Genomic DNA, 21,787 nt, shown 5'->3' with positions numbered 1-21,787 from the left:
GTCATAGTAACACCCGTTTTATTTTTCCATTATTATTCTATTATTTCCATTGAATAAGATATCTGAAAATCTGGTGAAATCTTTGTATTAATCATAAGACTTCTGAGATAAACAAGTGGTGGCGGGGCCCCTGCAGTTAACCAAGTATCATTGTGGATTTTGGAAGTTGTAGTTTAACTTTTTATTTTCTCCAGCATGAGCATATGAAGGTGAAAGCGTATTTGAACTACAATTCCCTTTAAAGTAACATTGGGAGGAGCTAGCTGAATGGAACGCCTTTCTAATCGTTGATTGGTACTTCTTACGCATGTCTCCGCCCATCTTTTATTCTATGGAATCCTATTGGATTATGGGACCTGTCCATCAATTGTTGACTCAAATCGCTGTGCAATGGACTGAACTCGACTGAAGACCGAGAGCGCAGGAAGGTCTCATTCAACTGCAGCGGGGACGGCAAGAGAGAATGAGAATTTAGTAAGTATTTTCATTTGAAACGTTTTGCACATTTATTTTTAAGGTGGTTCACGCTTATTAATTACTAAACATGTTCGCGGCTTTATTAATAGTGCAGCCATTGGGAGATAATTGAATTTATCAGCTGCCTGACAGAACTTGCATGACTCGTTAAACGTTATTTAACGGCTTTTTCTAACATATATTCATTTTGAAGTGTGTACACTATTTAATATCATACTGAGTGTTCTTTTGGTAATATAACGAGTTTTACTTTGTGGTCAATCAGTAAACTATAGAAAGCAATTGAAAACTGTCTTCCAATACACATAGAGGGATTTGAAATTGTGTCAGTCGTCATGTTTAAAAAACAGAGCCCTCCTCTTGTTACACGGCAACTTTCCAACCCCTCTTTTAAAATGCCTGCAAGCTGCTGCTACTGAAAACACACAACAACTTTTATTTAGTGCTGCATTTAACACATTATAAATCCACATTAAAGGCATTATGCTTGTGAAGACATGCCCATGCCAGTTGCAAGACTGATCGCTGTTTATATCTGCAGAAAATGACACTTTAAGAGTGATTTGCAGAAATCCTAAAGCCAGCTTGCAGCAGGGAAGATTGGATCTTTTTTAACTATATAATTAATTGCCACACATTTTTTCTTCTTCTTATGCTTGGCACAGTCTGTCAGTAGTATAGTTGAAGAATAGTGATAGTGATACAGTGATGGATATGAGAGATGCTGCTGGAAGGTGGGATGCTCTGGGCAGTCGAGATGCGAGCTCCAGACACGCTGCAATGGAGATCATTCACCAGGAGGTGATTAAGAAAATTGAGAGTATCGGACCGATACCGGACAAACACTCCTCCTCTCCCTTGGCCACAGATGACAGTCTGGCCAGCGATCTCAACGCTCTCCTGGCTCATGTCCTGATGCTTTCCAAAAGATGTCCCTATGAAGATGTCAGAAAGAAATGCCTATGTTTGCTGCAGAGGGTTCAGGTAGGTATTATTGAGGTAATGCTGCAGATTAGTCTATTGATTATTTGTTCTAAACAACAATGATACAAAAAAGACGACACCCTTGAAAATAATAAGTTGTTTGTAATTGTACTACATGCAGACCAAGCCCCATTCTTTTAGAATGTAGGGGGTTTACAGAAATTGTAGTTCTTATTTCCAGGTTTTCCAGAAGAGACTAATTTCTTTGTCTCCATGAATTTGGCACAGAAAGAAAGCTGCTTGAGCAACAAAAAGTATCATTTAAACACAGTCTCTCATGTATGTTACAGACATGCTGTTATGATTCAGTTCAATTCCAGACACAAAGAAGATTATACATTTCTTTGCTTTCAGCACAATACTGACCATTTTGGGATGAGAAGCCGTAACCACCGTTTTATTCTTAAAATATTTATGTGAATAAATATTTATGCAAATTCAGTTTTACACTATAATAACATAATTATGCAAGCATGTAGTTTTTAAATAAAGTGTAGCAGTTATTATTTGTTCATTGTGTTTCAGAAGCATGTGTTTATGTTTTTGTGGGATTGTATGTGTGACACAGCTTAAAATATCTTTGCCCAGGTTAAGGGAATTAGGGGACTAGGTCTTTCCCTACAGTATGAGACTTTTAGTGTCACAGAGCTCAATGTGGGGGTCAAAGAGGATCAGGGGCTCTCCTTAGTGCCGGTCAGATGGTCACAGATGCTGCTGAAAATGGTTTACCAGTATATAGACCTTATTCACGGTAGCACCATCTTTTATTTTTAATGGGAATGACAACAAGATTAATCTCTTCAATGGGCTGTATTGCAGTTTAAAGTCTTTTTGGATCATACCGCGGACAAAACATTGATAAAATATCTGTCCAAGAACATTTAGCATACAAAGAACTCCAGACTATATGAGTTGTGGAAAATCACATGTGATTTAGGAGATGTATACAGCTTTACACCATTCGTGCTATTGAAGAGATGGTAAGTCTATCCCTCACAGCCTCATTGTCATTCCCATTAAAAATCAAGGTTGGCGCTAGCGTGAATAAGGTCTATTAAAGGCCATTTGGCCAATGTCTGTGTAAAAGTCAGTCCATTTCATAAAAAAGGATTTGTGTAGACCTAAACATTTGCTATTTGCTAAATCACTAGATGGTCACCTCTGATTACCTACTGGGTATACATATACAGTATGTACACTGTTTCCATAGGTAAAATATTTTTAAATGGTTAAAGGTTGGGCATATGTTGTGTTTGACTGAAGTGTCTATAATATAATTTTCCAGAAGGTTCTCTATCAGAGTCTGAGAGGAAGAATGGCATTTAATGTGGCTACATTAACACATACTTGTTGCAGTTTGGTTTGTTGGTTGTTATTTTTTCTGGATCAGCAAGTTTGGTAATTAACACTAATGTGTGATTAATTAACCCAGAATCTCACTCCACTGTGTCCGGAACCAAAAATATACAAAGACATGCACAGTCTCTCTCATACACGCACATCGTTTTAGAGTATGATGATGGATTGTTTTAAATGGCCCACACATGCCTCTGGTTTAAAGAAAAAAAAATTAATACTTCAAGCAAATTCCTACTGCAGCATAGGCAATTAGGAGCTATATTATTCTAATTTGAAGTGAATGTGTGTGTGTGTGTATGTATATATATATATATATATATACAGTATATACAATTGTGTTGAAAAGTTTGCATACCCATGGAGAATTGGTAATATATGTACCATTTTTAAAGAAAACATGAGTGAGCAGGCAAAACACATTTTTTTTTTTTTTATTTCTTATGGAATTCTTATTCAACTGTAGGTTATAACAGAATGGCACAATCATAAAACAAAACATGGCAACAAAGAAAAAAATGATATGACCCCTGTTCAAAAGTCTGCATACCCTTAGTTCTTAATACTGTGTTTTGCCCCCTTTAGCATCAATGACAGCGTGCAGTCTTTTGTAATAGTTGTCTATGAGGCCCCAAATTCTTGCAGGTGGTATAGCTGCCCATTCGTCTTGGCAAAATGCCTCCAGGTCATGCAAAGTCTTTGGTCGTCCTGCATGAACCGCACGTTTGAGATCTCCCCAGAGTGGCTCGATGATATTAAGGTCAGGAGACTGTGATGGCCACTCCAGAACCTTAACCTTTTTCTGATGTAACCACTGGAGGGTCAACTTGGCCTTGTGCTTACGGTCATTGTCGTGCTGGAAAGTCCAAGAGCGTCCCATGCGCAGCTTTCGTGCAGAAGAATGCAAATTGTCTGCCAGTATTTTCTGATAACATGCTGCATTCATCTTGCCATCAGTTTTCACAAGATTCTCCGTGCCTTTAGAGCTCACACACCCCCAAAAGATCAGTGAGCCACCACCATGCTTCACAGTGGGGATGGTATTCTTTTCACTATAGGCCTTGTTGACCCCTCTCCAAACATAGCGCTTAAGGTTGTGACCATAAAGCTCTATTTTGGTCTCGTCACTCTAAATTACAGTGTGCCAGAAGCTGTTATGTGTGTCAAGGTGTTGTCGGGCATATTGTAACTGGGCTTTTTTGTGCATTGGCGCAGTAAAGGCTTCTTTCTGGTAACTTGACCATGCAGCTCATTTTTATTCAAGTATCATCGTATTGTGCTCCTTGAAACAACCACACCGTCTTTTTCCAGAGCAGCCTGTATTTCTCCTGAGGTTACCTGTGGGTTTTTCTTTGTATCCCAAACAATTCTTCTGGCAGTTGTGGCTGAAATCTTTCTTGGTCTACCTGACCTTGGCTTGGTATCAAGAGATCCCCGAATTTTCCACTTCTTAATAAGTGATTGAACAGTACTGACTGGCATTTTCAAGGCTTTGGATATCTTTTTATATCCTTTTCCATCTTTATAAAGTTCCATTACCTTGTTACGCAGGTCTTTTGACAGTTCTTTTCTGCTCCCCATGGCTCAGTATCTAGCCTGCTCAGTGCATCAACTTGAGAGCTAACAAACTCATTGGCTATTTATACACAGACACTAATTGCAATTTAAAAAGCCACAGGTGTGGGAAATTAACCTTTAATTGCCATTTAAACCTGTGTTTGTCACCTTGTGTGTCTGTAACAAGGCCAAACATTCAGGGGTATGTAAACTTTTGATCAGGGACATTTGTGTGATTTCTGTTATCATTATGATTTAAAAAGGAGCCAAACAATATGTGATAATAAATGGCTTCATATGATCACTATCCTTAAATAAAAGTCAGTTCTTCACATCAGTTTTTTGTGTTGTTTCCAAAAAGTCATTTTTGGATGCTTGTATTCTGTTTGGGTTTGTTAGATGACAGGATGTTCCTCCCTTCTTTTGTGTTGGCATTTTGACCCTTTCTGCTTACTGTATCAGCGCTAAGCCGTCTGCTGTGATATCCGGAATTATGGGATTCAGTGGGCTACAACTCAAATGAGGTCACAACAGTGGAGAAAAAATTTAATTGACCTTTGATCTAGTGAGCACCGCACAAATTCAGGCATAAAGCAATAATGGAAGAAAAAAAGGATTACTGGTGAGGCACAGCATCTTCATTGTCACTTGATTTGAAGTTATGGCCAAACATGCTATCTGGATCTGACCTTGGGTTGTGCAAAGTACCTGAGTGACTTGGGCATTGTTCGTTGTGCGAGAGTGTTTATGTGTGTGAGCACTAATGCATGTTTCTGCAGTCATAAGCCCTGAGAACTGTGGATAGAGAGACAGATCTAGGTCATTGTCAGTCCACTGGTCTGAAGGAGTTTTAGAAATTATGTAAGATGCCCATATTTCCTAAGGCCCGCATTTTGTTCGATATGGAACATAGTGTCACATTTCTTGTTCAGAGGTGGTGCTAGTTTTCTGTGAATGGGGAATTCAAAAGTACCCTTTGGTGATAATATACAGAAAGAGGATTCAACATATAATATTGATATTTATGTTCCTTTATTTCTTTTTTTATGATTACAAGGGTATTTTCAGTCCACTCTAACAGTACACCTTGTGCTTAACTTATTAGATAAGAACCAGAAAACCATCAGGCCTCTAAAACGAGTATTCAAGAACAGTAGGTGGGTTTCCATCCAACTATTTTCATGCGCATTTTGAAATTATGCATAAGAAATCCTGAATGGAAATGCTTGATATGCAAATAAACTTTCTAAATTCACTCAAAATGTAATGCTCTAGGAGGAGGTGGATTTTCTAGAGTTTCACATTAGCTAAAATGTGCATTAAGGTGTTGGAAAAGGTTTATTCGCAAAACGGTGATGTGTTTTGACCATTCGTGCATGTGTTATGAGTGTGCGATAGCTTGATGTGACTAGCCCACCGAAGGGTCCGACATTGGCACACAATTCTTTGAACATAGCACTTGCCATTCAGAAGTGTTTAATGCAGCTGGTCGATAAAGTGGGTCCTCACAATCTGCCAGAACAGTTTTGAGAGCGGGTGCTACCAGGAATGCGGAGACTGGTGGTGTGTGGGCATCACAGCAATTTCAGCCAACATTATATCAGAGATTACACTTATTCTGCGGTGTCTCGTGGATGCACTTAATAAATAAGATACTTGATCCAATCTTGCAAATAAAACTGTCCCCAAAGCTGGAAGAGGTCATTCAGCTGCTCCATCATGACGTGGCGGCTCCCTCATAATAATGCGCATTACGTAGTGGATGGAAAAGTGCAACAATTTGTATTTTCTTAAGTAAAATTTTTAGAAATGCGCTTAAAAAATGCTAAACATTTTGGATGGAAACCCAGCAAGTGTTCTTACTACATTATTTGAGACAGAGGATTCGCAGTAAGAAATGTTACACAAAACCATAGAGGAGTGCATTTGTTGCCCACCCAGACTTTGAAAATGATTCCTTCCCTCTGGTCTTAAATTAGCTGTGGACCTTGTGAGGGTCATGTGGATCGGATGGATGTTGTGTGCTTGTGCTTTTAGTGTGTTTATGGAAGCTGGGTATTACCATGGCACTTGGCACCAGGTTAGAGGGCTGGGACTCCATTTGTCTAAATGAGCAGCAAAGAAATGAATAGCTCATATCAAGAATAGTTGAACATCTCAGCTCTGTAGGTCCATACAAGTGCAACTGGATGGTGATCAGCACTTTAAAGTTCCAAAAAGCACAAGCAATAGTAATGAATATAATCTATAATACCCCAGTGGTTAAATTAATTTCTTCTAAAGTGATACAATCACTTTGGGTGAGAAATGGATCATTATTTAAGTCCTTTTCATATAATTGTTTACTTCCGGTCACTCTCCAAAGCTTGTCCATGAGGGGACCCAGTTCATCCGCCTGACGTAAGTGTGTTGGCATGTTCACGCGAGAACTGACGCAATACAACCGGAAGTGCAGCTAAGTTTGTCTACAAGAGAATGCTGTTCACAAGCTTTATTGGTTTTTCATTTGAACATGGCAACATGTTTACGCCACGCGAGAGGCAGCTTGATATGATTCTTCTCATGGACGTGCATTGGAGAGTGACTTGAAATAAACAATTATAGTGAAAAGGATTTAATTATTTATTTTTTTTCTCTCCCAAAGCGATCATAACCACTAGAGTCGTATGGATTGCTTTTACTACGACTTTCTTTTTGGAGCTTTAAAGTGCTAATCACCATCCACTTGCACTGTATGGACCTACAGAGCTGAGATATTCTTCTAAAAATCTTCGTTTGTGTTCTGCTGAAGAAAGAAAGTCATACACATCTGGGGTGGCATGAGGGTGAGTAAATGATGAGAATTTTCATTTTAGTGTGAACTATCCCTTTAACAGAAGTGAATTTCAAAAGCTAAGTGCACTCTACAACACTCAAGCTCATCCCCCTGTGCACAATTAAAGACTTTATTTTCTCTCGTGTTGGTGGGCACTTTACACTATTAATCACAGACAAGGTGCATCAATTACAAGTTCGTTCTCTCTGCCGACTGTAGCTATGATCCTCAAATTCATTCTCACAAAAATCTCACAAACAATTAAATTGGTCGCAATTAATTTCCATAGTCTGGGGCTTTTGTTGCAAACCAGTTGCAGTCTTAAAGGGATAGTTCACCCAAAAGTAGAAATTCTTTGTATTTTTTTACTTACCATATAACTTTCTTGTTTCCCTGGAAAATGGAGATATTAGGCAGAATATCAGGGGTTGTGAATGATTAAAGAATTTCCATTTTTGGGTGAACATCAAAGGGCAACAAGTTTCAGTGTTGCAGTGTGCACTTTCCTTAATGGAAAGGTACAACTTCAATTCCAAAAAAGTTGGGAAATTGTATTAGTTAATTATATTCACCCTTTGCTAAATTTAAAACACTACTACTACTCATTATGTGATGTTTTACCTTAATTTCAAATCAGATGATTGCAACTCGCAATTTAAGACTATTAACAATGTGACAATGTGTTAAAATAACAAGGCAGTGTGAAACAGGAGATGTTAAACAGGTAAGACAATCGTGTCATAGTACATAAGAAGCCTCCAAAAACAGCCTAGTCCTTCAAGAGCAAGGATCATTCGAGACTTGTCAATTTACCAACAGATGCTTCAGAAAATAATCCAGCACTTTGAAAACAATGTTCCCCAAAGACAAATTGGAAGAATTTTGGGCATTTCACCCTCTACAGTGCACAATATATTTAAAAAGATTCAAGGAATATGGTCAAATTTCGGTGTGTAAAGGGCAAGACGAAAACAACTTCTGAATGCACGTGATCTCTGATCCCTCAGATGTCACTGTCTTAAAAAACATCATTCATCTGTAATGGATATCATGAACATGGGATTGGGATTACTTTAGTAAACCTTTGTTAGTCAACACCATTTGCCGCTGCGTCCACACATGCAAGTTAAGACTTTATTATGCAAAGCAGAAGCCCTACTTCAACACTGTCCAGAAGCGCTGCTGACTTCTCTGGGCTCGTTCTCATTTTAGATGGAAAGTAGATCAGTGCAGCCTTGATTTTTGGTCCGATGAGTCCACATTTCAAATAGTTTTTCCAGTGTTCACCGGACCAAAGAGGTAAAGGACCATTCAAGCTGTTATCAGCATCAGGTCCAAAAGCCAGTGTCTGTATGGGCCAGGGTGTGTCAGTGCCCATGGCATTGGTAACTCACACATCTGTAAGGGCAACATTAATGCAGACAGATATGTACAAATTTTGGAGCAGCATATACTTTCACCCAGCACCATCTTTTCCAGGGATGTCCTAGCATTTTCAGCAGGACAACATCAAACCACATACTGGCCGAATAAGCGGAGAGTGCGGGTGCTAGATTGGCCTGCCTGCAGTCCTGACCAATGTGTGGTGCATTATGAAGTGCACAATATGGCAGGAAAACCCCGTACAATTGTGCGGCCGAAAACCTGCATAATGGATGAATGGGGGGAAATTCCACTTTCTAAACTTAACAAACTTGCGTCTTCAGTGCCTAAATGCTTAAAAAGTGTTATTAGAAGAAATTGTGATGTTCCACAGTGGTAAACAATCGACTGTCGCAACATTTTTGGAGCGTGTTGCAATCATCTGATTTGAAATTACTTTACATTTTCAAAAAAACAATGAAATTCACAAGGTAAAACATCATATAATGTTTAGCTGTAGTGCTTTCAATATAGCAAAGGGTGAATATAATTGACAAATCACTCCTTTTTGTTTTTATTAGCATTTTTCACACTGTCCCAACTTTTTTGGAATTGGGGTTGTACTTAAGAGTAGATAAAAGGAAAGAGTGAAGGATAAATAGAGACTTTATATTTCATCAGAGAGAGAGATAAAAAAAAAAGAGTGGAAAATTACCAGCAGACTGTATTTTCTCCTGTCGTAAGGAGGGGGGCTAACATGACAGCGTGGAGCAGTCTGGAGGACAACAAGCTCACAGTTGGGGAGGGGGACTTGTTTGTGGTAATTTTGTTAAGGGGAGGGGAAAATCCTTAGAAAACTCTCTCGACTCTAGGAATCAAGAAATGTTTCTGCCCAAGAAGAATGACGGCTATTTGGATATGAAAAATGGCTCCGCTCCAAAAAGAACAGCACACACACACTCCGCAAAACACTTCACACTCCGTGCATAACATCACTCAGTTAACACTTCAGCTTCTTAGATTTCTGGATAGTAATGGTGTGGGTATAAGTGACATTCTCTCTCCCCCGCTGTTTTGGTCTGGGAGAGTTGTGAGCATTGTAATGCCTTTATGAGTGTTATTAATGCCTCTTCTGTTCAACTCAACAAAAAGATGCAGAGAGAAGCAGTGGACAAAGCTTTGCAGATGAACTGCAGAATTTGTTGATAGATCACAGCAGAGCTATGAATGTGATAGGTGGAGACCCACTGGAGGATAGATGAGGACAGACTGGGGGAACAAAAACAAATTTAGAGAGATAGTGTGTGCGTGTGTGTTGGATGTTATGCTGTGTACAAGGCTCAGATTACAGCCCATCTGTCGTTGATTAATTTGACTGAATGCACATAATGCTGTGCACATGGATCTATACAGGATTTGATTTGGGAATCATTTTGAACCTTTTCACATGAAAGTTAGTTTTGTATTGATGCAGCACTTTAAGTCCCCCATGGTAAGGGTGGAGACCTTATTTGTAGAGTAAGTCAAGTGTGTGCAGCAGCGGTGTCTTCTACTCAAAATGGCACATATCATGTTATATAAAATCTGTGTTTGGATATTTCTGACATTCTTTGACAGCATTGTGGTTATCTGTTGAGGTACCACAAAACCAAGTTTTTCTCATAGTGTGAGATTATTAACACCAGGGGGAGCCATTACCTCATTACAAAACCACACACTAACCGCTGCCTTTGGGGTTGAAATAGCAGAAAATTCCACCATTTGATTTGAATGCTTGCAAAGCTCTGGCTGTTTTATTTCTTCACTCCAAGGGTTATCATGCAAACGTGCACAGAGCACGTCAGTAATAATGGAGTTGTTCATGCTGGCCTGATAGTCTTCAGGATTAGATGACTAAACAGGCAGATGTAGGTGTGTATGTTTAAGTATAAAGATGGAGCAAATAAACCTGGCTTGGACTCAGCCTTAAATTTGATATTTGTTATGCTATTAAAGCTCAATTCTAAATATGTAGCTTCTCGATATTTGTGTTTTTGAGTTCTTTATACGGAGCTAAAGGTGCATTCACACACTGACAGCATTTTGCAGTGTCAAAGTGACCAGCAGTCATTTTCAGTGAGAGTTGGCGATTTGAGACTGCATTAACAACAATGACTGTTGGTGACAAAGTTGAGAAAAGTTCAGCTTTATGCAGATAAGCAGCAATTTAATGTAGCAACTACCAATGGGGGTGCAGACAGTGATGCAATGCCTGATACAGTTAATTACTGCATTCACGTCGAAACCACTGTCTACTAGCAACGAACAGTACAGAGACTCGCAAGTTGCAACCTCTTGCTATTTGACCTCTGTGAACTCCACTTAAATGTTAATTAATAAGAGCTTTCAACCCTGTACATATGTTTAGAGGAGGAAACCACTGTTTAACTGTTTCATTAAGCACATCATCAACAGGTTTTATTATACTAAGCAGAACCTCTCAGTGATGTGATAGTCACCCATCCATAAAACCTCTAATGAAGTATTTCCTCTGTTCGGTGAAGTGCATGTTAACGTCAGCCCTAATCTAATTTTATAGGTACGCTTCTCAATCTATTCTTCACATTTAAAGTGGTTTTGGAGTTAGCCTATTGAGAGTAATTTATTGATTACATTTATTGAATTAAACATATTTTTGTTCTTTAAAAGTCTCTTTTAGTGGAACCTTGGAAATGGATGCTGCTGTTTTATCAGATTTAAGTTGGACACCCTGAACAGTCAACACCATGTGTGTGACAGGACATTTGGATGCATCTTTTGGGTCAGATGGCCACAAACCTGATGAAGTTACCACTTTGAGAGGTTCCTTAACCTTTCTGGCCACATTCGGGGCATTAAAAGAATACATTTTTTGAGGAAGGCTGATTTTCTGCAAAAAAAATGTAGATGCCACGTGAGGCATAGCCACACGTGCTACAGAACCCACGTGTAACCAGAGTCAAAGAGGAAGTGGTGTTCCTCCTGCACAAATGAACACTTTTTTTTGTTTGTTATAGAAGCATAAGAATGTCAAAGGGTAAAAAACAGAAATCACGATAGAGGGATGTGAAATGGAGAACATAAATAGACACAGTTGTCAGGCTAAATAGAAGAAATCTGTGTGGAGGTTGGAGGGTCCGGTGACTGTTGGACACCTTGAGTCAAGGCTGAAGCAGTTCATTTAAGAGGACAAGAAATGAGACATTATGTTGGTTGCATGTAGACGAGGACATGCAGAAGATTCTTGACTTCTGAAGAATTTGAAGTCCTTAAAGAACTTGACCACAAAAGACCCTTTGCGTTGATTTGGGTTCTGTACTTTAATGGATATCGGGATGCATGAATTATCATTGAAGTTTTATATCATCACAGTGTCCATGACATATTCTCTCCATAACATCACTTTCTGGTTTTCTAAAGCAACATCTGCCTTAAATCCATGGTTGAGCTTTAGACTGGGACTGATATTACTTCCTTTATGAGGCCCTTTCTGTTTCCTCTGATCATTTTATTTTCATGGGAAAATTTCAGAAAAAGACAACAACAGGTGTTGGATAATGGTTCTCACCTATAAATGTGTATACCATTGTCCACTGAGCTAAGGCCTATTAGTACTGGGAAAGCCTAGTAGCAGAGAGTGAAGATTATGCATTGGCACTCTACCATTTTTCCTGCAATGCCAGGATGTACAAGGTTGAATTTCCAACTGAATTTTAACCACTGAAATTTTAGAGGTGAATTTGCAAAGCGAAATATAATGGACCGAATATTACCTGTTGAATAATAATGATGACATTTTTAAAAAACTGAATTTTAGAAGGTGAATATTTTATTATTGAATTTTATTTCAATACTTATTTAGTATTTAGTATAAACTGTATTATTGAATTTTATTATTAATACATTTTGTGCACATTTTTTTCAAATGTAATAGTCACAGCTTAAATATACTACCATATGAAATTGCATCCCAAAAAATGCAAGCCCTGTTAATACAGTGGGTTTATTTTTCAATCAGTGCTATTCAGTGTGCTATTTTGTTTCAAAGATGTTTGTTGTTAATTTACTTCCATACTTGACATGGAACAAATAGTTATTTATTTCACATCTCTTGATACTGATTGGTCAATCACAGCATTCTGCAGTCAGATGTTTTTGTATAAAGACTGCTAAACTGTATAATTGACTCTTGTCCCAGTCCACTTGCTATTAAGCTGTAGTTTCATTTTTCTTGTATCAGTCTGCCTTTCTCTTATCACATAATAAAATAGTTTCTAATTTACATCTGGGTCCTGAACACCCTATTGGGGTTAATTTGTGAATGTGATAATGCTCGGCTGACTGAACATTATCCCCCACATAGAAGCCCTGAATTCTGCTTGTTTATGAACTTGATTTTTTCTTCTTTTTTTCAGTTTTAACTCTCATTTAGCTCTACAATTGAACAAAAGATTGTATTTTTCTGTTTGTTTAACATGTGCAGTGCAGGTTTGTAAGGTATTAGAACGACAGTATATAAAAATCAAATGAAAGTGTTTGCCTAGAACTCTGGGGGAAAATGGTCTTGTGCAGCTTTCCTGCCCAGAGAGGGATGCAATCCTTGTAAAAGTTAAGTTTTGGTATTTGGGAGTCTTTACTATTGCCTTTCAGCCTCATTTTTGTGAATTTTGAATAAACATCAAATCAAATTTTTTTCATTCTGGCAGTTCATTTTCATCTCATTTGCTGTCACTACTTTTTATTATGTTACTGTATGGCATTAAATCGGCCACCATGGACTCTATATATAGGTTTTATCAATTGAAAAACTCATGTTGTTTGACCAATAGTAATTACTTTGCTTAACCATATAGTGACAAAGATATAGGTTATTTGTAAGGCTCTGTACTTTGAAACAATATGTATTGTGAAAAGCGCTGTACAAATAAAACTGGCTTGACTATTCTGAGCACTTTTTCAAAAAATGAGTGTTTTGAGGGTGTATGTGATGCGGTGAAAAGTGGGTCAGTAGGAGCCTGTTCCTTCAAGATGGGGTTTGTTAGACTTGAAGTAAGTTGCTGATGTAAAATTCCCAGCTGGAGTGTGCATACATTTGTATATAGGCAGGTGTGAAGGCAGGGGTGGACTGGGAAGAAAATTCGGCCCGGGATTTTACATAGTTGACCAAACTGGCCCAAAAGTTGTTGGGGGGTTGCTGACCTTTACTGCATATCGCTGCCCCCTTCCGCATGTTTTGTGGCGTGTTCTGCATAACGCGGTGGCCCCATTTCGCAGCCGGCCCACCGGGAAAAGTCCCGGTTCTCCCAGTGGCCAGTCCGCCACTGTGTGAATGTATAGTTGCGTGTGTGTGAGCTGGGGCATTGCTCTGGACAAAGCAGATTTCTGCAGGTGTGTTGTGGTGAACAGAGGCTGGTGGACACCAGCTCATCACACCTGCCACATAGTGCATATATCCATTTATAGTGATACTTTTTCTCACAAAATTGTATCGATACTTTAGATCCGATTTTTTTATGTATCCATATCATGTGCAACAATTCAGTAATGAAGAAGCAGGTCTATTGTAAGTTTTTAGGTGCGTCCCAAACGGCACACTTCTGCACTATTCTACGCCATTTTGTAGTGTAAGTAGTGCGAGTAATATGTTAACACTGAAAATGCTGCAAAAAAAGTGTATTTTAAGTACCCGGATAATGGACTTTTTCAACCGTCAAAACAGAGTGTGAAATGTTGGACACTTCATGCACTCAGCGCACGTGGCTTGCCATACATACAGCGGAAGGGGCGGAGTTACCTGGCTGCGTTGTTAGTCTGACAAAACATTTGTAAACAATGAAGAATGTAGCAGCTAGCAAAACTTCAGTGGATACAGCACCTTACAAATGCAAGTTGAATGCTTTACCATCAGCCCAAGCTGTGCGACTATGTACATTGTTTAAGATACAAGTATTGAACTGAAGTTAGCTAACATGCTAAAGCTAACGGTAACACATCACGTGCGCTTGAAACGTCACTTCCATCAGCTGTTAAACGGCGAACGCTTCCGTGTAGTAAAAAAAAACGTTAAGTGTTCCATTTGGGACGATACTACAGTTTGAAAATCCATACACTACATGGCTGAGTGCATAGTTTATTTTGCAAGTGCGTGGTGTATAGTGTGTCGTTTGGGACATGTACTTTTCTTTGAATAAACCGTGTCAGCTAAATAACAAAGTATAAATTGGATGTATTTTCAAATGATTTTAGAGTCCTTTTTCTTTATACAAGGACATTTTGATGGAAATAGATTAATTTCTTATAGTGGAGACAAATAGTTACTATGAGTTACTTTGAATTGAAAAGTAACAAAGTAATTAGTGTTGTCAAAAGTACCAGTACTTCGGTACCAGGTCGGTATTAAAATAAAAAAGTTGTAACGATTGCAGTGTTTCTGCAGTACCGGTAGTACCAACTACCGGTAACAGTCCGCAGTATGACTGACACGCGACTGCATTAAAATGCTAATTTTGAGCACATGCTCTGTTACTCCTTACACTGAAATGGACAAATAATCTAATTAAAATCGTGACATGTCCTAGTGTTATTTATTAAACTGCTAAAGGCTGCAATCTTTGTGTGGAAGAAATGCATACTTTGAATGAATGCATAAGTCTGACTGCTCAAACACTGGAAACTCCACAGACATTGAAAATCATTCACGTTGTATCAGATGACAGAGCAGAGCACTAATCTACTATGAACCATGCAGCACATGTTAGCTATATATTTATATAATTAAATCACAGCATTTGCGCTTTAATCTCTCAACTCAACTTTATTTATATAGCATTTAAAACAACAGAGTTGACCAAAGTGCTTCACAGAAATAAAATGTAAAATATAACATTTAAAAATGACCACATACACAAACACCAGTAATCTAAAACACAAAATACAAACACTCCAAAACTATGTCCTACATTTCATTTGTCAGACTTAAAGACCAGTGTAAAGAGATGAGATTTCACACGTGACTTAAAAGTCTCAGTGTCGCAAACTGCTTATCCGGAAAGTGAAGATTCAGGCAAAAAATACACGTCATAATAAAAGCATGTTTCAAAATATAAGCTAGAGCCCTGAAATTGAAGAAATTGTGACAGAAATATATTACAACTGTATAGTAAAATGTAATATTCACTGTAATGATAATAATAACAATAATTAAGCAATATATCACAAGCAAGACTGCTGTTGAATAAAAGTTTAGCAGTAAAATGCAATGACATATTGAAAAGTTCTATTTTTACTTGTTAAAAGTTTTAAGAATGAATTGATTAAACACCATTTTGACAATGAAATTAAATTAAACTTGAAAACATGGAGTTCTGGAAAATAATAATAATAATAAAAAGGAAAACATGATTTGGGAAAGAATAAAACAGATTTCAGTTGGGTGCTACATAAAAACACTTAAGCAATGTATCCTTCATTGAAAAACACTTGAAGGAAACATGCATTTCTTTTAATTTATTATTTATATTAAAATGTAACTTTTTAAATAGGCTAAACGGGTGTGTTCAATAGCACATTGTCATATTAGCATATTTATGCTGTGGTGCCGAAATTGGTATCGAGAACTGTGAAATTTAACTGGTATTGGTACGGACTACTGACATTTTGGTAGCGTGATAACAGTAAAAGTAATAATATAGTTTCTTTTTTTTATCCCCTTTTCTCCCCAATTTGGAATGCCCAATTCCCACTACTTAGCAGGTCCTCGTGGTGGCGCAGTTACTCACCTCAATCTGGGTGGCGGAGAACAAGTCTCAGTTGCCTCCGCTTCTGAGACAGTCAATCCACGCATCTTAACATATGGCTCGTTGTGCATGACACCACAGAGACTCCCGGCATATGGAGACTCATGCTACTCTCATGACCCACGCACAATTTACCACGCGCCCCATTGAGAGCGAGAACCACTAATCACGACCACGAGGAGGTTACCCCATGTGACTCTACCCTCCCTAGCAACCGGGCCAATTTGGTTGCTTAGGAGACCTGGCTGGAGTCACTCAGCACACCCTGGATTCAAACTCATGACTCCAGGGGTGGTAGAATTAGATTTATTTTTAAATGATTTAGAGTTGGTCTTTAATTTTCTGGAAATCAATTACTGTAATTTATTAAAGTTGATACCTAATTGTAATGGTGTCTTTACACAGATACTGATTATAAATATTTTTATCGAGTGGGGAATGAGTGTTCTGACCTCGCTCTCCCTCTCTCTCTCTCTCTCTCTCTCTCTCTCTCTGTGTTTGTGCTTGTGTGTGTTTATAAAGCAAGGGGAGAATGTTCTTGCAGTATTTACAGGGTTTATAGCTAGATTTAATTAACATTGAGCAGTGTGTGGGTGGGTGTGTGGGTGTGTGTGTGTGGGTGTGGACTCCATCAGTAGAGCTAATGGCCAGGTGTTTTTACTTCTTTTCAGTACATATTGTGCTTTATGTTTCTGGAGTAATGGCCAGCCCCACCCTCTGACCAGCTTAATTAATAACCCTCATCAGTGTGTGTGCATTTGCATGTGTGCTATTTGGTCATGAATGCCTTCCCAGTTTGGGCAGAAGTCCATGTTCTATTTATGCCAGGTCCTGACCTCTCCTTCATTAGTATAATACATCAAGAGAGAGAGCGATAAGGAGAGAATGAGGCAAAAAACAGAGGGGTACGCTGAAAAACAAACATTGTCGCTCAAAGACACTGGGTGGCTCCACCCCCCACTGCTTTGCCATTGGTTGAGATATACAGCATGAGTGCTCTGTGATTGGCTCAGAGGATACACACCTCCAAAATACTAGAATCTGTTTGTGTGCTGTGTTAACATTGCAAAACCGAAGGGAGAGAGAGAAAGAGTGAGAAAAACAGAGAGACAGAAGCATGTAGAAGATGGAAAGGGGGCTTGGGAATGGGGGTGTGGACCATATGGTTGGAGATGTCCCAGAAATTTCTAGGAAAGTGGAGAACTGTTTGTTTGCAGTGATGCCTGGGAGACAAAAGGAGTTGACTCACATTAAATGGCAGACCCACATTAAATGACAGATTCTCCTGCGTTTTAGTTACTTACTCTTGTCCTTCAAATTTTATTGCTCTTATTTAGGTTTTCCTGGAATCATATCCCAAACAGCTTCAATCTGCCAAAAACTTGTTTTTATGGACTTATAAGCTACTATAATTGTAAACTAACAAAAACATGCCTTTTTGGAGTACAACCCCAATTCCAAAAATGTTGGGACAGTATGAAAAATGTTAGCCTAATAAAAACAAAAAGGTGTGATTTGTAAATTCTATTCACCCTGTGCTATATTGAAAGCACTACAACAATACATTATTTAATGTTTTACCTCATGAATTTACAATTTTTTTTTTTTGCAACACACTCCAAAAAAGTTGGGACAGTCAAGTGTTTACCACTGTGTAACATCACCATTTCTTTTAATAACACTTAAGCGTTTGGGCACTGACGTTACAAGTTTGTTAAGTTTAGCAAGCAGAATTTTCCAACATTCATCCATTATGCAGGTCTGCGCAGTGGTACAGGGCCTTCGTTGCTGCATTGTGTGCTTCATAATGCGCCACACATTCTCAATTGGAGACAGGTCAGGACTGCAGACAGGCAAATTTAGCACCTGAACGATGCACTTGTAATCCGGGCAGTATGTGTTTTGGCGTTAAAGTTTCTTTTTTCTGTCACTAATCCCTTGTTTTTTCTCGCAGGATATTTGAACTTCAGTTTACATTTACATTTATTAATTTAGCAGACATTATCCAAAGCAACTTCCAAATGAGAATAATTCAAGCAGTAGCAATTAATTCAAGGGAGAACACAACACAAGTAGTGCTACCGTACCAAATTTCTTTTAAGTACTAGAATTTGACAATGCTAAAAAATGAAATTTAAGTGTAATAATAAGGCTATGAGTTAGTTAAGGGCTCCTCAGTGAGGCTTTTGCTCCACCCATTAGTTAATTCAGTAATTAACGTCAGACATTATTTAGCCTAATTAGATTAGCTAATGCTTTAAATTTGATAAAGCATTTGTTTAATCTTGTAAACAGGCGTTGATTGAAGAAAATGTGTGCATTTCCATAAATTAACAGATAACAATGTGTTTTTACCAAAAGTTTCTCCTATTGAGAGATGTTAAGGGCATACTTTTAGGTGTCTGTAACAGTGTTTCCCTATCTGTCACTCACTCGACGTTGGTGTCGATGTAGTGACACTAGGGGTCACTCTTGGGAGCCCGAGACACCTCTGGTCTTTGATAAAAGGCCAATGAAAATTGGCGAGTGGTATTTGCATGCCACTCCCCCGAACATACGGGTATAAAAGGAGCTGGTATGCAACCACTCATTCAGATTTTCTCTTCGGAGCCGAACGGTCATGCGCATTGAGCTGAATACTACTGTTCATTCACCTGCTGGATCTAACGGTGCATTTCAGCGGCTTCTCCCTCCTCTGCACTGGTGCACTGCAGAGAATGCCCCTGGTGCGCTTCGGCAGAAAAACTAGAGAGTATATTTTCTGAAAGAGCCTTTTCCTCTAAAAGAGTATATATTTCTCTAAAAGAGCGCACACACGGAACGTCTTTTTAAAGATGCTTTTCCGATTGTGTGTTATTCCTGGTTGTGCTCGTTATCTCTCACCTTCTAACGGTCACGATCACTGTCTTTCGTGTCTGGGCACTGCTCACGCGGAGACAGCGTTCGTGGATGGTCACATTCTCATTGCGAGAATGTGTCCATGTCAACGTTGCGGTCGCGGCTCGCCTTCGTAAGGAAGCGAGCCACCCCAGAGGCTCCCGCCTCGGTCCTTTTACCCACGGGTTTGAGGCCAGCGCGGCTAGCACTGGGGGCGATTTGGGGACCCCAATGGGACCGCCTCCGCCGGGTATCCCCCCGCGGACCTCCCATTCCCCAGCACGCTCGTCTGCCCCGATCGGGCTTCCGGGTGAGTCCGCCGGCTCGTCTCACGGCGAGTTCGACCTCTTATTCGGAGCCCGCGAAAGTGATGAGCTCTCGAGCGCAGCATCGGAGAGCGGGCTCGTCCAGTCGGAAGCCTCAGCTGGGCTCCTCCCTTCGGGGTCGATCGCCCAGTCACAGGCTGACGCGGAGATGACGACATGCTTTCCTGGACAGCCGCGAGCGTCGGTTAGAGTGGATTTCACCGCTCTTCCCTGAACTCTCGCGGCTCTGTGATTGGTTCCTGGGCTCGCGGCGCCGCTCAAAGCCACGCCCCGCCCCGTTCCTTTCTTCCCGGAAGTGCATGAAGAGCTGACAAGGTCGCGGGAGGCACCTTTTACTGCCCGGTCCCGATCTTTTCAGCTTCCCCGCTCTCACTACCCTCGATGGTGGGGCGGCCAAGGGTTATTCGGCAATCCCCCGGTGGATAAAGGCGCTCGCGGTGCACCTATGCCCGCAGAGCGCCGCCACCTGGCGCGGGTGCCCAAAGCCCCCGTCCAAGGCCTGTAGGTTTACGTCGTCTCTGACGGTCAAAGCCTACGTCGCTGCTGGACAAGCCGCCTCCGCCCTGCACGCCATGGCTCTCCTGCAAGTCCGCCAAGGCGCTAAAGGAACTGCACGAGGGTAGTTCCGCCCCGGGATTGATGCAGGAACTGCGCTCGGTGACCGACCTCGCTCTCCGAGCGACGGAGGTCACGGCGCGGTCTCTCGGGTGGACGATGGCCACACTAGTGGTCCAGGAGCGCCACCTTTGGCTCAACCTGGTCGAGATGGGTGAGGCCGACAGGACACGATTCCTTGCTGCCCCCATTTCCCAGGCGGGCCTATTCGGCGACACCGTCGAGGACTTTGCCCAGCAGTTCTCGATGGTAGAGCAGTAGATGGATGCTAGCCGGCTTGTCCTGCCCCGGCGTGGCTCAAGATCCCGCACCCCATCTACTCATCGCCGAGGGCGTCCCCCTGCGGTGACTGCACCGGCTCCGCCGCAGCCCGCCCCTCCGGCCCGGCCCCGGCGTGGAGCCCACCGCAGGAAGCCGACGCCACCCGTCTCACAGCCGGCACCGAAGAACCCACGGAGGTCTTCGAAGCGCCCCTGAGACGGGCGACCCAGGGACAACGAAACCCGCTGCTCTGGAGCTGGTAAGCAGATCTTCTTTTTGTTACCTTTTGCATTTAATTGCGCTGCATGCCCAAGTGGCTGCAGTACTCAAGAGCTCCGCAAGAGTGGTTTCCTTGTTCCCTGGGTCACATATTCGGTGTGTACGGCTGGCATCACAACCACCGTCCACCACTCCATTTGGCAGGTTGGCGCTCCAGCGGCGGTCTCCTGCCCTGAGCGCCCAGCTGTGGCACAAATCCGCCCCCGATGTGACAGTCTCCACGGGTCATGAGGACAGGCCTCTTCCTCCCCCGTCCCAGGCTGTTCCGGGGGTGGTCACAAGGAGCCAGGTAAGTGCTTCGATGTCCTCGGACTCAGCACGGCCACGATGTGGTGTGGCACCTCAAGCTCTGCCCCGCCGCGAGGCCCCACCCGCCGGTACATCCGATGACGTTGTCCCTTTGGTCCCCCTTGCGCGGAACTCGGACGCATGGCTTGCGCTTTCCAGTCCGTCACGAGGGCTGGTCCGGACCGTCCGACTCGGCTGCACGATTCACTTCGCTGGACATCCGCCCAGGTCCAGCGGTGTCCACTTCACCTTGGTGAAAGACGGAAACGCTGCTACCTTGCGCGGAGATCGCTACCCTCCTACGGAAGGACGCGATAGAACCTGTCCCTCCAGCCGAGATGAAGAAGGGGTTTTACAGCCCCTACTTCATTGTACCGAAAAAAGGCGGTGGGTTGCGGCCAATCTTGGACCTGCGAGTACTGAACCGGGCCTTACACAGACTCCCGTTCAAGATGCTGACGCAAAGACGCATTCTAGCGAGCGTCCGGCATCAAGATTGGTTCGCGGCGGTAGACCCGAAGGATGCGTACTTTCACGTCTCGATCCTTCCTCGACACAGACCCTTCCTGCGGTTCGCGTTCGAGGGTCAGGCGTATCGGTACAAGTCCTCCCTTTCGGCCTGTCCCTGTCTCCTCGCATCTTTACGAAGATTGCAGAGGCAGCCCTTGCCCCGTTAAGGGAGGTGGGCATTCGCATTCTCAACTATCTCGAAGACTGGCTAATCCTAGCTCACTCTCGAGACGGGTTATGCGCGCACAGGGACCTGGTGCTCTCAC

The 21,787-nt window shown here is 41.4% G+C and overlaps 1 protein-coding gene across 1 annotated transcript in view; it reads left to right on the top strand.

Annotated features, from left to right (window-relative positions):
• Nucleotides 1-327: 327 nt before the first annotated feature.
• The window catches only part of LOC127415532 (sestrin-1-like), a 68,957-nt gene continuing 47,497 nt past the window's right edge, over nucleotides 328-21,787 (top strand). The window contains exons 1-2 of the mRNA XM_051654297.1: nucleotides 328-474; nucleotides 1,143-1,461. Of these exons, the coding sequence (XP_051510257.1) occupies nucleotides 1,186-1,461 (276 nt within the window). The 5' untranslated portion in view covers nucleotides 328-474; nucleotides 1,143-1,185. The remainder of the gene's footprint in view (nucleotides 475-1,142; nucleotides 1,462-21,787) is intronic.

The sequence above is a fragment of the Myxocyprinus asiaticus genome, chromosome 25 (assembly GCF_019703515.2).
Source record: "Myxocyprinus asiaticus isolate MX2 ecotype Aquarium Trade chromosome 25, UBuf_Myxa_2, whole genome shotgun sequence".
Taxonomy (NCBI): Eukaryota; Metazoa; Chordata; class Actinopteri; order Cypriniformes; family Catostomidae; genus Myxocyprinus; species Myxocyprinus asiaticus.
Note: the sequence above shows the minus strand (reverse complement) of the source record. Positions and strands in the feature narration are given on the sequence as shown.